Source organism: Manacus vitellinus, unplaced genomic scaffold (assembly GCF_001715985.3).
Source record: "Manacus vitellinus isolate BGI_N305 unplaced genomic scaffold, ASM171598v3 scaffold_0_pilon, whole genome shotgun sequence".
Lineage (NCBI taxonomy): Eukaryota > Metazoa > Chordata > Aves > Passeriformes > Pipridae > Manacus > Manacus vitellinus.
The window spans coordinates 6,446,567-6,462,753 of record NW_021938789.1 but is presented as its reverse complement, the minus strand read 5'-3'; the positions used below and the strand labels follow the sequence as shown (position 1 = coordinate 6,462,753).

General features: G+C 38.2%; 1 protein-coding gene across 3 annotated transcripts in view; it reads right to left on the bottom strand.

Annotated features, from left to right (window-relative positions):
- The window catches only part of JAKMIP1 (janus kinase and microtubule interacting protein 1), a 112,077-nt gene that overhangs the window by 71,618 nt on the left and 24,272 nt on the right, over nucleotides 1-16,187 (bottom strand). For all 3 annotated transcript variants that reach the window (XM_018089188.1, XM_018089197.1, XM_018089203.1), the window contains one exon: nucleotides 5,618-6,112. In XM_018089188.1, coding sequence (XP_017944677.1) covers nucleotides 5,618-6,112 — 495 coding nt within the window. The remainder of the gene's footprint in view (nucleotides 1-5,617; nucleotides 6,113-16,187) is intronic.

Sequence of the window (16,187 nt, the reverse complement as noted above, 5' to 3'; positions counted from 1 at the left end):
TGGGGCTCACCAGCACAAAAAAATGTATTGACAAACTGGCATAAGTGCCATATAACTGGAGGAAGGCCAGTAAGACCATTACGGGGCTGCAGCACACAGCATTCAAGGAATGGGTGAAGGTGCCAGGCTCGCTCAGCCAGCCAAGGGAAGAAGGCAGGATGCATTACAAGTGCAGATACCCCTTCAGCTATCTCAAGGGGGACACAGGGATGAACAAAGCAGACATTTCTCCAAGACGCACAGCAAAAGGATTGGAGTGACAATCAAAGTTACAGAAAGAGGAAGAAAGAAATTTCACAGTGACTGGGCACTGGGGCAGGCTGTCACAGAGACTGTCTAATTCCATCTTGGGAGATTTTCAAATTGAACTGGAGGAGGCCCAGATCAACCTGATCCAACTTTCAAGGCAGCACTGTTTTCAGCAGAACATTGGACCAGCTGACCTTTAGAGGACGCTCACCAGCTAAATTTTTCCATGATTGTATGATACAGTTCACATACGGAATGTCAATGCTACATAATACACTAGGGACTTACAAACAACACATTAAGAGCTGTGCAAGGTTAGAAAATAGGATTTGTGAAAGACATGACTTGACATTTTGTTTTGTCCTGAATGGGAATAGCTAATCCTTAATTCTGAAAAGATGTTACCCTCAGTCTTTCAGAAGCTTTCATTTAAATCATGAGATGAAGGGTTATACATACACAAAACTGAAATTATAATATTTAAAAATATCAATATAAATGGTATATAAGCTTATTCCATAAGGGGTTTTTTCCCTTGAATTTTCAGTCAAACTGTGTTGATTTCTATCTTTAAAAACTGCTTAATCTATTAGTTTGAATCATATTTTTCCATGTACTGCATTATATATATATTTGGCAAACACCAAACAGAAGAAAGATTTCACATTGGAAGGAGTTTTTAATTTATGCAGCAAGATAATTTGGACTAAGGAGACTAAGGATACTTAAATAGTGCATCTGTCTCCATAAATCACGGCTGAGCAGGAACTTCTGAAAATCACTAGTGAAAACAATTTCTTTTACTTTGATTCTATTAACAGCAAAAGGATTTTTTGCCTTGCAACTATGAATCTGCAGTACTGTCACATTACCCTTCAGACAATTTTTATGAGGCTATTTGAAAATACAATTGAAATATGTAAATTTAATTCATCTGGTGTACTGTGTGCTCTCTTAAACAAGGACCTTATTGTGCATGTAATAAGACCAGTGGAATCCTTTATAATGATTCTGCGGTTAAGAAAACTGGGACTATTTTACATTGAAGTGAGATAAGTCTTTCAATTAATTTCAAGATAAGATGTTTAAGAATATTTAGGAAGACTGCATGTGTAAAGATTTTAACAGTGCACAATGGTATTTAGCTGTTGAAAATGGTATTTAGCTGTTGCATAGTTTTGATGTTAAAGACATTTCTAATAGAAGAAATAATATGTACTAAAACCATACACCACAAAATGCAGGATGTAAGTGTCATCTAATTATTCCAAAGTTTAAATATTATGTTTATATTAACAGTGTTCACAAAATAAACATTCAGTTTCTTTCTTATTCAGGAAATACTATAAACGAGTAGATCAGTGATGCCATAATTCAATGACTGGGCTTTTGCATGTATTTTCCAAGGCAAGCTCTGTAAAATGTCCATTATTCTTATCTCTGCAAAAACAGTACCTAGGAAAATATGCCTTGCAAAGTAAGGGCCTTCTTAAAAATAGTGTGCCAGTAGTCCCAGAATAAATGTAACCTCTAACTAATATGATACAGTTAATAGCCACGCCTTCCTTCCCAGCTGTGCTGATAACAGAGTAAGGTTGGTCCGTTTCCAACAATGTGAACATGCTATTTCAACAATGTCAGGCAAAAGAGAGAGACTTTACTCACCCCTGAAAACTAACTTTACTCCTGACATCAAAACCAAGTAAGTCAGTTAAATGACAAGCTTAATCAAGGCCTAGGAAAAACTGGCTGAAATAAACTGTTATTTTGCATACTTTTCTAAATTTAAATTAAAACATTAAATGCCTTGGTAGCACAGTTCTGCTCTTCAACCTACTTTGTAAACACAACTTAATAAACTCAACTTTTTGTGACCATTAATCAGGTCTATAGTAAACTTACCTTAGACCAGACCTCAGAAGGGAAGCAGACATACCTATTACAAGGATGTCATTAAAAGAGAAGGCTGTTGACACAGTGTTATTTAGGTATGTACATGTTTGCATATGCAGCCCTCAGTGGGATGTATGCTTTGAGTCTGTTGATATTGAAACTACATGAACAAAAAATTCAACTATGATTTTGTATACCTTTTAAAAAAAAAAAAACTGATCCATAAAAACAGGTTTTAACATTTTTCCTTCATGCAGATTATTTTTCAGTTTGCTATTTCTGATTTTTTCCTTTACTTTCATTTGCTGTTTTTTAATGTTAATTCTATTTATAAGTATCTGAATCTGTATCAACATAGTTTTCATTCTATAGAACAATACAACTGTTCAAACTCAAAATATGGGCTGAAAAAATAAAGTAATATCTGTTCTTGCTTTCTTTTCTGATTTCCCAAGATCTCTCTTTATTTTTAAGACATCTATTTCATTTGTTTCTCCAGTTTGTTGCTAGCTATTTATATTTCTGGCTTCTTAGCTGACAACACATTGTGTTTATGCATATATACAAATGAGAATATATTTTCTTGGGGGGTGGGGGAATAAAATCCACATCAATTAGAATTTCTTAAATTAATGAAAACATTTATATCACTGCTATATTGCCAGCTGCAGGAACTGACAAATTCCAATATAGTTTCATACTGCACAGAGAAAAAGCGGTTATTATTTTTTGACAAATAGCTATTTTCCTTTCCCCTATTATTCCCCATTCAGTCTTGTGTCTATTGAGATTTATTGGGTATTTTTCATTGCTCAATTCAAAACTATGAAGACAATCTCATAATTGATTAATCATATTTCTAAAATACTGACATTTGTACAATAATAGCATACCAGTTCATGTACTCAATACAATTGTATCCATACATGCATAGACAATGGATTTTGTTATTTTCCTTTCTCAATACTTATTTTTTGATAACAGCCAAGAATTGCAAGATTTTATTCAAATTAGTCATGGGTATTTCAATTAATGGCAAAAATACTGATTTTTTTTTCCAGTTGCATTATCTATAAGAAATACATTTGCAAAAGTAACTTGTGATCTGAAATGCAAAATAAAGCAGCCACGTCTGACAAGACAATCAGACTGCATCCTGAATTACTCTATTTGAATTTGAATTACAGTATGACCAGCCCATTTAGGCTGTTAATCTCAAAGATGCTGGTTTCTTAATAGTGCCATAACACACTACAGACATACCAAAGAGCACATTAATTGAAGCTCAGTTACAGAACTGTGCTAATATTAATGACACTGACTGTCACATCCTTGCCATTTCATCCCACTAGAGTAGGAACCAACTGAGAACCCCAAATCCAGACCTGACAGGGTTAAATTGAAATTGAAGGCAAGCATCCCTTGAACTAATTAAAATGGAAGGGAAAGGAGAGAGGGAAATATCCTGATGATCAGATTCTATAATCCCACTTGCTCTCTCAAAGGAACAGAGCAGCATCCAGGAACCCTGCAATTTTTTTTACCTCGCCCCAGATTTAAAGACTGCCCTACACAATAACAACTGCCTAAATTGCTACCTAGAAGAAACACTTCTCAAAAAAAATAAACCAAATCATACAATTTAATGCAAAAATTGAAATTCATTATATGAAAGGAGTTGAGGCACTACAAGGCAGCACCAGACTCCTGAAGGAAGATATGAATATTTCCCATGAAAGCCCCTGGGACCAACATCAGGCTTCCTCTGGTGCTGGGAATAGGAAACCACAGTATTCTACACACTACTCCAACACATTCACCTTTTTAGATGTACTGAAAAACAGAGGCCCTGTAAGGCTCCAATTAAAATTCTGAATGACTTGACAGGATTTTTTTGTGCTACACAGAAAACAGAGTACCCTTCTTCATCAATCTTACACTGCAAAGTCTGAAAGATTTTACTCTTGAAGAAGAAGAATTAGGTGTTTCCTTTAAAATAGCACTCAAAGGCATGGCAAAGGTGTGTTTACTGGGGCAATTTGGCATGATAGAATTTGGGGTACACTGCTATGTGCCTTACCTCACCATTTCTTACTGAGAAAACCCTCTTTGAGAAGGTTAAATTCATTTAGAAAATTTTCTTCAGAAAAACACATACCAGAATGTACCAACTTTCTCTCCTCATTAACACTTTTTAAAATTGCCTGTACTTCATAGTCATGATTTTAGAATCCTACATTATAATATAGAACAAAATATGAAAGAAACTATGTTTGCAGAAACTCCACATTGTCAGTCTTTGCAGTGGTCTTTAATTAATGAAGGAAATAATACCCGTGAGACTTGATCAAAATCTAATTCATTTAAAGCATAAATATTAATTGCATTAAAAGCTTTCATTGTCTCAGACAGAAAATCACCACCATTAAACTGATATTACATGTTTGTAGCTTGCCCTCACCATAATTTTTCCTAAGGAATACAAGAAATAGGAGGTCATATCTGTGCAAATACAAACTGACAATATATTTTCTTAAGGAAACTGATGTTTCATTCTATTTCAAGTCTGTATTTCTTGACATAAGATAAATATTATGCTTATTACAATTTTAGATTTTATTTGCATAGCTATTGTACTGCTAGTTTGTGCAGATTAATGATTAGATATATACATACATATGGAAAATATCATGGTACCAAACAGAAGTATCATTTGATTAGGACGTCCCTAAATGCACTACTGTGTACAGCACGTCTTAGATTCTTTACATTTTACAAAACTGAATAATTTGAAATATTTGGGGCACCCACTGTCAGGAAATGTTGCCTGGTTTTCCATGTTATACAAACAGCATAGTCTGCCATCTGTGCTGAAGTCCTAGGGTTTATGAAGTGTGAAAAAAAAGCCTGCTGTCCCAGGCCCTAACTTTTCTGCTGCTATAGAAAAAACTCAGAAAATTTGAAACTTAAAAAAGGGCAACAATTATTAAAATTGAATGACCTGGATAAAGATGCAGAAGAAGCAAAGACACTGCCTTGTTTTGGCTCAATTAGTTCCTCCAATTTAAATATAAAAGCTCTATGAGGAGTTAGTTTTGCCATCTCACAGAGGTGTTCTTGCATTGTCAAATGAGCAATGCCTGACTTGTTGGGGTCACTGGGAGCACAGTTGAGCAAGTAGGAAAGGGAAAATCTCTCTCTTTAATCTGTTGAGAAAATTCATCCTGGAAAGAATTGGTTGGCTCATTTCCATTTGGTGGGACATAAAGCTTTGGACTGCGTTGGGTAAGACATAGAGTCAAGGTTCATTTTTGCTCTAAGGAGGAAAAAGTAGTGGAAATGGTGGCCCATTGTATCAATCAGCACTAATGAAAGATGTTACTGCCAAAGACTGCTTTGGTATTTATGGCCACATATAGCCATATACTAATACCTGCTATAAACTGAAATAAACAGCATTCCTTAATGAACTTACCAGCCTGCGGATCTCTCTCTCACATTCCCGCTTTATTCTGTGGATCTCATCCTGGTGAGACTGATAAGCCGTGCGCAGGTCCGCAGCCTTCATTTTATCCGCCTGCATAATGTTGTTCAAAGCTTCCTCGAGCTGCTTTTTGCCAGATTTCAGCTCCAAGATCTCTTGTTGCAACTTCATTCGTTCACCGTCGAACGCCTTGCGAGCCTCCTCCTTTGCTTCGCTCAGCAGCGCCGTCTTCACTTTGTCAGCCGCCCCGTCCCGCAGGACATTGACTGTTGACTGCAAACGCTGAATTTCACCATCTTTGATTTTCACCATTCTTGCCACCTCCTGCTCGTGCTGCCGGATCAGTAGTTCTCTGACACTCTGAAGCTCTTTCATTTTCTCCTCGTGGAGCTTGGCTTTCAGCTCAGAAACATAGGCGGTGTGCTTGTGCTGCTCCTGCTCCCTTTCCTGTTTAACCTCTTGGATTTTTTCTCTCAGTTTTCCCACCTGGAACAACAAAAAAATACTTATTAACTAGCACTACCACTCTTTTAAAAGTCACCAAGGAAGCTTTTTCTGAAAGGTTATTAAAAACCTGTCCTCAATATTCAAAAACAAGGACTGCACATCTTACACCTCTCTATCCCATAAATAGCTAGAGAACCACGACTGGGAAAAAGCCATGTGCATGTTCAGGAATATGCTAGGGGTATGTGCAATTGGCAATGAGTTCTCACAGGTTTAGGAATAAAACAAAACTGACCAACATACAATCTAGTTATCTCCTTATTTCCTACACCAACCACCCCAGACTACTCTCACCCATAACCCCTCTATTGCACTCTGTAAATAAATGGAAAATGAATGAAACACAGAGAAAAGAGTTTGTGTTTATGCTGGAAATACTTTTATTTTGTATTTCTTAATTTCTTAGGTTTTTTAATGGCAAAGTCAATTATTAGATAAGCAAAAAGAATTGGTCTTCTGAAAAATCAAGTCTATTCAATGGACCTCAAACCTCACTCCAAAACTGAGACTACTCATGTCCCCAGATATTTCAAAAAATATAGGCCAGTGACTCTAAGGGCTGGGGAGGGAGTAGGAGAAAAATCTTAAAGCCTCATATAATAATACCCACTGTGATGAAACTTCATTATAAAATGATGCTCAGAAGGCTGCATGGAAAGTAATGCTCCTTCCAATTGGGATATTAAATTAGAAGAAAAAAAACTAAATAAAAGAAGCTCGCTGGTCTATGGCAGTATACCAGAAAGGCTATAATGCATTTCATCAGGCATAGTACCATCGCTACCACAGTGACTGCCGAAACGTGGGCTCCATCCGTGTATTTCTCATCTAAAGCAAAGTCAGAGGCAGAGGTTTCAAAGACTTGTGTTTTAACCTTGAGTGGCAATACAAACATACACACCAAACAGTGATTCAGGGAAGAAGAAGCTACTGAGCAGCAGGATGTCAGTCAATGTCACATCTGCTTGTACCTATGCTACACAAAGGTGGGATCTGTAATCATGTCATGCATTTAATTTACACTAAACTAAGCCAAAATTGCAACTTGCCTCAGATATTGCAGAAAGTATGGGGGATTTCTATTAATATTCAGATGATCATTTACTGTGAAAGTTTAATTAAAACAAATAATATTTTGCACGGTTCTGGATTATACAGCTAAAACAAAAGCAAAGGGTTTATTAAACACCAAAGGGGCAGAAATCTGCGTTGTTTATAGAGAGCTAAACAGGTACTTTTGTGGGCTTGCTTTAGGAAAAATGGGACATTTTAACTCAAAAGTCTCAGATAAAACATATTAAGTGAATCCAAGATTACTACTTAGTCTAAGAGTGACCATAAAATAAGTCCAACATGTTACTCTTCAAATGCACCACATCGACCACAGAATTTCCAGAGTCTGAACTAATGTATTGGATTTATGTGGCAAGGTTTTGGTAGGCTACAGGGCTGCAGAGGTGGCCTCTGTGAGGAGTTGCCAGACCTTTCCCCCATTTTGAGAGAGCCAATGCTGTCTGGCTCCAAGATGGACCTGCTGGCCAAGGCCAAGCCAATCAGCAACAGTGGTAGAACCTCTAGAATAACACAGTTAAGAGGAAAAAAGCTTGTGTAACTGCAGCTGGAGAGAGAAGAGACAACATGTGAGAGTCACAGCTCTGCACCGAGGTCAGGGCAGAAGGAGGGGGAAGAGGTGCTCCAGGCATCGGAGCCAAGATTCCCCTGTAACCCGCGGTGCAGATCATGGTGAGTCAGCTGTGTCCCTGAAGCCTGTGGATGTCCACAGATATCAACCTGCAATCCCATGGAGGATACTTCATGGGAACAGGTGGATGTGCCCAAAGGAGGCTGAGACCTTGCAGGAAGTCCATGCTGGAGCAGGCTCCTGGCAGGACCTGGGGACCCATGGAGAGAGGAGCCCACACTAGAGCAGGTTTGTTGGCAGGACTTGTGTCCCATGAGATCACTTCCCTCCCTGTGGGAGGGACCATGCTGGAACAGTTTGTGAAGAACTACAGCCCCTGGGAACGACTCACCTAGGAGAAGTTCATGGAGGACTGTCTCCCATGAGAGGGACTCCATGCTGGAGCAGGGAAAGAGTGTGAGCAGTCCTCACCTGAGGAGGAAGGAGTGGCAGACATTGTGCGACAAACTGACCACAGCCTCCATTCTTTGTCCCCCTGCACTACTGGCTGGGAGAAGGTAAAGAATTTGTGACTAAAGTTGAAAGAAGGAAGGGGTGGGGGGAAGGTGATTTAGATTTATATTTAGTTTCATCTCTCACTACCTTACTCTGTTATTTCTTGGAAATAAATTAATCTTCTCCAAGTCAAGTTTCTTATGCCTAGTTAGTAATCTCTCATTGTCCTTATCTCAACCCACGAGCCTTTCATTCTACTTTCTCTCCCCTGTCCAGATGAGGAGGGCAGGCATAGAGCAGCTTTGGTGGGCGTCTGGTGCCCAGCCAGGATCAACCCACCACAACTTGACCTGAAGTCTTCAGACAGCAGAGACAGCAGACCTTCCCCTGTGCAGAAGGTGTTATTTTGAACAGTAACTTTGAGAATTAACCAACTCAAACTTACCCTTGATTAAAAAAAAAAATATATACAAACACACACATACACATACATATATGTATATATAAACCAAAAAAAGGAAATAGACTGGAGCAGGAGCAGAAGGAAAGGTATCTACATTTTTATGAAAGTTGCCTGGATGCAGCATGGACTAAAACGAGCTGGAAGAACACTATAATTACATCCGTGGAAAAGGTAACAGCTCTGAAACAGATATTGGTAGAAGCAGATTTTATTGCACAGATATTGTTACTCTATTCCAAGATGATTCTGATAACATATCTTTATTAAGAGAGATAGAGGTGGGGGAGGTTTCCCAAAATGGTAAGTCTGGTGTCTGGCTATTGGAAATTATCTGCACAATGTAACCATGTGTTATTTCTTCTGGTTCCAAGCCTACAGCGGATAGCACTGATTTTCAGTGCTTGCATTCCATAGGAGAATCCCTGGCAAGGAGGTTAGAATAGATGATCTTTAAAGGTCCCTTCCAAGCCAAACTATTCCATGATGCTATAACAAAGCTAAGTCATTTACTCACCTATTTACCATCAGAAGTGGATGAGTTTATAAATAAATTTGCAAATGAAACAACACTCATTATTCACGTATTGCCTTACTGATGAGCAAAGAAAATTGAAATGAAACTGAGCTATGAAACCTACTAATGACAACATGGGGAAATGGCATATATAAACATGTTTAATATACCTCCAGAACTACAGTAATTTTAAATTAGTCATACTGTACATAAAGTATGCAACTGAAAGGCAGTTTTCAATACAACACATTCATGGGTGTAACTTCTTAAAAGTATTTTTAATATATGAGAAATGTATTTTGAAAATTTGGAGGAGCGCTGAGTTACACAAAATGACATATTTGCCCCATTTTTCTTGTCTTTCACTGAATGAAGGCAATATCTATATGCATTATTGCTGTCTGTGAGAACACATAATAAACCATTCAGAGTAAGAGAGATTATCATATATCACTACTAATTTTACCTAAAAGCTTCAGCAAGAGCAATTTAAACAAGAAGAATTGGAATCCTTCTAAAAATCTTAGATGTCTACCCAGCATCTTAAATGCTTATCACACCTCACGACCCAGAAAAAAAGATGCATCCTTATTCTGAAGGTCTTTAAAAAGTCTTTTCTTGTTACTGCTTCTTATCAGAGAAGATGGAAACTTAAATCTGTCTGTTAGATCCTCCCTGAAAGCCATAAGCTGTCCTTACCGTTTTCCTCCATCCCTCTCTCCTGTACACTATGCAGTTCTGTACGTCTGGCTTCCAGAGCAGCCGACTGAATGAAAATAGTAGTGTGGCATTTTCCCATATGCCTCAGTTTCAAAATGAACTTAAACTTTAAAGCAATTTCTCTTTTTTTTAATTTCCGGCACTTTTTTTTTTTTTTTAAATGAAGAAAAGTATTCTACCCAAGAAATTAAGTGAGTAAGGAAACAGTTAGGTAGGATATCATGGCACCAATAAACCAGCTATTTTCTACCTTTCTAAATTAAATCTTTAATAATTAGTGCACATTGATACAATGCTGTTGCCATAGCAGAAGCTAACTTCTTAAAAAAATAATGCTAAACATCATTGCTTCTTCTTTCTTATGTCTGAAAAGTGCCTGAAAGCAGGATTTTCTTTAAAACAATATGATTATATTTTCATAGGGTATTTGCATGCGGTATTATTTTCCATGACAAGGTGCTTTGTGAACTTGAGACAGAAAAATAACAGTTCAGCTATAAGACTGGAGTCAATGGCATAATTTTAAAATTATGTATTTCTAAAAGGCAATACTCTATTAAATCATATGTGTTTCTCAGTGCTACCGAACCATTTCCCCAATAAAAATGGATAAAATTACCTCATTTTTTTTCTCATGGATTTAAATGCAATTTTTTTTTATTTGTGGCACAATAGTCAATCACATGAGGAATACTCTCCACACCGCTTTTTGGCAGGAACTGCAAGCTTGTGTGTAAAAGAAAAGAAGGTCATTGGAAGTAGTGGTAGTATGGATTCACCAAGGGAAGATCATGCATGACCAATGTGATAGCCCTCTGTGATGGTCTGGCAGGGTGGGTTGACCAGGGTAGAGTAGTGAATGTTGTCTACCTTGACTTCAGCAAGGCTTGTGACACTGTCTTTCATAACATCCTTCTGGGTAAGCTCAGGAAATGTGGGTTAGATGAAAGGACAGTGAGGTGGACCAAGAACTCGCTGAATTGCAGAGCTCAGAGGGTCATAATCAGCAGATTAGAATCCAATTGGAGGCCTGTAGTCAGTTCATTCTCCAGGGATAAGGAGGATGGGTTGAATGTTATTGAACTTGCTTGTCAATGACCTGGACTAAGTGATAGAATGTACCCTCAGTAAGTTTGCTGATGATACAAAACTGTGTGGGGCGGCTGATACACCTGAAGGCTGTGCTGCCATTCAGGTGGACCTTGACAGGCTGGAGAGTTCAGCGGAGAGAAACCTAATGAGGTTCAACAAGGGCGAGTGTAGTAGGGTCATGCACCTGAGGAGGAATAACCCCAAGTACTGCTACAGGTTGGGGGCTGACTCGCTGGAGAGCAGCTCTGAAAGAAGGACTTGGGAGTCTGGGTGGATGACAAGGTGACTATGAGCTGGCAGTGTGCCCTAGTGGCCAGGAGGACCAATGGTATCCCAGAGTGCATAAGGAAGAGTGTGGTCAGCAGGTCAAGGGAGGTGGCTGTAATGAGGCCACATCTGGAGTATTGTGCTCAGTTCTGGCCTCCACAGTTCAAGAAAGACAAGGAGCTACTGGAGAGGGCCCAGTAAGGAGCCACAAAGATGACTGAAGGACTGGAGCATCTCTTTTATAAGGAGAGACTATGGGAGCTGGGCCTGTTTAGTCCAGAGAAGAGAGGGGATCTCATCAATATATACAAATATGTCAAAGATGGCTGTTAAGAGGATGGTGACAGACTCTTTTCAGTGATACTCAGTGATAGGACGAGGAACAGCGGCCATAAACTAAAACACGAGAAGTGCTGCCTCAACATGAGGAAGAACTTCTTTACATTGAGGGTGGCAGAGCCCTAGAACAGGCTCCCAAGGGAGGCTGTAGAGTCTCCCTCTCTGAAGACATTCAAAACCCATCTGGGCATGTTCCTGTGTAACCTGCTCTAGATGACCCTGCTTTGGCAGGGGGATGGACTGGATGATCTCCAGAAGTTTCTTTCGACCCTAACAGTTCTGTGATTCTGTGAACTCACATTATGGTAGGCAATTTATTGCCAACTGTCACAAAGGCAAGTTATTAGGGTTGAGGCTGACAGGCAAAGATGCTACTGTTTATTTTAAAAAAAACATATGTAAGAGTAACTTTCTTTCAAAAAAAACAAAAGCCCACATTTTCTGCTTTTTCTAAAACATATGTAAACTCTACTCCTGTTCAAGCACACTTCTAGTGTAATCTAGTGTTCAGCTAACAGCCTTTCTACTACAATTTAAGCCTGCACTGGATCATACCATTAAAATTAGTCACTTAGGTAAGACTTCTGTGGCATGAGCAACAAAAGATGTCACTATGAAAAAGGCAGATCTAACACCAGTTCCATTTTTATCAACACAACAGACAAATATTGAGGGGGGACAGCAACGTATTTGTAATAGCAACCCAAGATACAAGACAGATTCTTAGCTTCTTCAACAACTAAGAAAATCTTCAAGTTTTCTGTTTGGTTGAGTTTGGGTTTGTTTGTGTTAAGTAACAAGTTTCCTTTCCTGACGAAGTTCTCTATTTGCCTACCTATCTTCAATCCCCCCAGTCTGTTCCTCATGGATTTCAAGAAGAAATACACAGATTATCCAGCACAATGAAAATGACATGCTAGGAAGAAAAATCATCCATGATGTCTTAGGACCCTCTGCTATTTAAATTACCCTAAAGCGATTTACCTTTCAAATACTTGCAAGCTTCAAGGGAAAGGAAAAAAGGTACATGTTTACTGGTCTTCCATTTAAAAATATTCATGCATCTGAACTAGCTTTTTAAAAATTGAACTGTACTTAGATAGCTTGTGTATGGATTTAGGAATATAGAGTCATAGAATAGCTGAGGTTGCAGAGAATCTCCAGAGGTCATCTAGTACAGCCCTGGTCAAAGCAGGGTCAACCAGAGCAAGATGGTCTAGGCAATGTCCAGTCAGACACGACTCCACCATATCAGACATTGTCTAAATGAATTTGTACTCACTGTTCAGTTATGTGGTTTAACCCCAACAGCAACTGAGCAGCACACAGTTGCTTTCTCACTTTGCCCCACTCTGGTGGGGTGAGGGAGAATTGGAAGGATGAAAGTGGTTTGAGGTAAGAAGAATTAAAGAATTAGAGAGAAAAACCTAATACTAGATATAAAATATAATAAAAACATTGTAAGAGAAAAAAATAGAGAGGAAAATAAAGCCCAAAAAAGACCAGTGATGCAAATGAAAACACCGTCCCCAGCTTCCTCTCTGGTAGAGAGGGATGAGAAGCAGAAAAGCCCTCTGTGTAAGCTCTGCTCAGCAATAACTAAGACATTACTGTGTTACCAGCACTGTTCAGCACAAATCCAAAACATAGCTCCATACGAGCTACCATGAAGAAAATTAAATCTATCTCAACTAAAACCAGAACACTCATAATCTGATAAGATACATTAATTTTAAAGGTTCTACTACAGTTGTGAGTAGAATTGCACCATCAAAATTTTTTAGGATCTCTTCCACTGTGTTTTCTGTCAACTTCTTCTAGCAAAATTCCAGCTAAACTAGTGATAATCATTGCTTAACATCTGTTTAGTAATGTCTCACTTCTCTTGACTGTTTTACCTGGGTTAGAAATTGCACTATTATGGCTAGCATATTCACTCATTTAATTATTTCGAATTCTGGTTGAAGTAATGCTGCTACATCTATTCCTAATTACTTTGTTATTTGCTGTCCAATGTTTTTCAGATGTCCAAAACTCTCTTGTTTCAGTGATTTTTTTGTTAAGTATTCAGAATTTACTTTTATATATCAAGTGTAGAGAACAGCTGAATTCAAATGCCCTTCAACTGCTGTCAGGAAACAACCTACCCAAAGGGATGCACCTCCTCTGAATCCCACTCAGTAGTGTCTTGATTCACCAACACTTCAGCCATTTCCCTGCTCCAAGAAGGTTACCATATTTCACTCCCAAACATAATACCATAGTTTCTCCTTGCTATTCAGTACAGTCCTTATAGTTCAGCAAATTAACCGGCTCCTTTCTTAATCCATACATAGCTTATGGGAATAACAATTTATATATACATATATATATATCCAGAATGTCTGGATACTCAAATCAACAGCTGTATTTAGAGTTTTTCCATCCTTACTGCCCGTAACTCTTTTCCATATTACTTTTGTAATCCCCAGTAAATAAAACTGTCTTGATTGTATGACATGCTCTCTTTTTTTTTTTTAAATTTCCCACATTGAAAACAGATTTTTTTTCTGCCTACAACAGATTCAACATCCAACATCAAAGCTCAAAAACCCCAAAGAAATCTGGGAAAAGCATGAGGTTTATGAAAACCATCTAGGCAATTGTGAGGTGATATAGTGGCAACTGAGCTGAAACATCTCATTTATCCTAATTTCCAGATGTTGTGATCTCAAGTATAAAGGTACAGTCACAAGCAGAAAATGGATATTTAAAAACAATAACTAAACTGGGTGAAGATGGAGTAATAGTGACAGCAAACACTACAACACCTTGCTGTCAAGAACAGAGTATTACTTGGGAGTATCAGAAAACTACCTTCTAATTTATGCTAACTATCTCAGTAGGAATAGGTACTTTGTAATACTTTTTCCCAAATATTCATGTATCTCGGTACAAGCATTTAAAAAAACCACTGAGCTGACTGCCAAGACCATGCTCACTCACTGCAGCAACTTGTGCTCACTGTACCAGACTTTAAGATTCAGTCAGAGCAAGTCCTACCTCCACTTATGTTGAAATAAGTATAATTTTTGTGCTTCAGTCAACTCTCTTGGTTACTCAATACCCAAATTTTGGATGTCTTCCAACCAAGTTTTTTCAGTAGCCAAGCAAGGGCAGTATGTGAACCCCTGTTCAGTTCATGCATTTCCTTCTCCAGCATCTCCATAGATGGCAGCAAACCTACAGTCCAGGAGGACATGCTATCTATCAACAGGCTGCCCAAAGCTATCAAACAAGTGTTCCCAAAACAAGAGGCAGTACATAGGAACTAAAGCAGGGCCACTGCTTTTTCTTCACCCATTCTTAAATGAACCCAGCTACTCATATGTCTGATGCCCAAAACACCACCAAGCAAGACCTACGATGATGCACCTTTGAAGATCTGCAAACGCATCAGTTTTGGATCAGGTATTGCATAAGCATGCAGGAAAACAACTTTAGAGAAGAAATTTTTATAAATGGATCAACAAACAGTGAAACAAAATGAACTTGGAAAATATGTACAAAGTTTTGGATGTGTCTGGGGTAAAATTTTATTTCAGAGAAGGCAGTATTTTGCAGGCAGAAGTATGGTAAGACTGATTTCCATTTCTGACATCTCTCATCAATTAGAATGTTCCTTCTCAGATAAAACATTAATATAGGCATATGCATGAGGGACAAAATAATTTAGGAAAATTAAATTAATTTGCCCCAAAAGAGTTTGTTACCTTTCCTGACACAGTTTATGTCCCATGGGCCTCAGTGCTGTCTGTTTAGCAGCTTCAATACTTCTCTCTTACTCCTGTGCCAGTAAAGCTATCTATTTTATTTAGAATTCTCTAAGTACAGTGTTTTTACTTTTCTGATACCAAGACATAATTTCTGTTGGTTTTGTTCCTCATTTTTAAACTACAGTCTAAACCAGAAAAATCCCTATGGCTTTGATTTACTCATCTTGTCAGTCAAGGCATCCTGTATAAATGCTGCACAGACTGAGAGTAGGCTGGGAAATATACTGTGTGGTTCAAATCTACTTAAATGATTTAGAGCAAGCACCACAGCAAAGGTGTGGGAAAGAGGTTGAAGATCTCCTTCCCCACTTGCATCTTCCCAGAAACGCACTCCAACATATTGCAGAATCTACTGCAGACTGCAATGCAATTACTAGTTGTAATTTCCTCTTTCATATCCATCTACAGATTACATATGTGAGTTCTCTCATTTCTCTGCAGATATATGTGCACAATACACAGATGTGTCTCTGATAACAACCTCAATATACTAGAAAATATGACATTCTCAAGCTGCAGAAAGATGAACAAGTAACCAAACTGAAGCAAATCTTACTGCATTGAATACAGGTAAGTAAACAGACTAGTTATAGAAAACATTCCTGCAGCTGTTATGGTTTTGTAATTACACCTCATTCTTAGTTGAATCAAAGTTTAACGTGATGGTATTACAGGTAAAGTATCAAACCTGGAAGTGCATCAGGGTT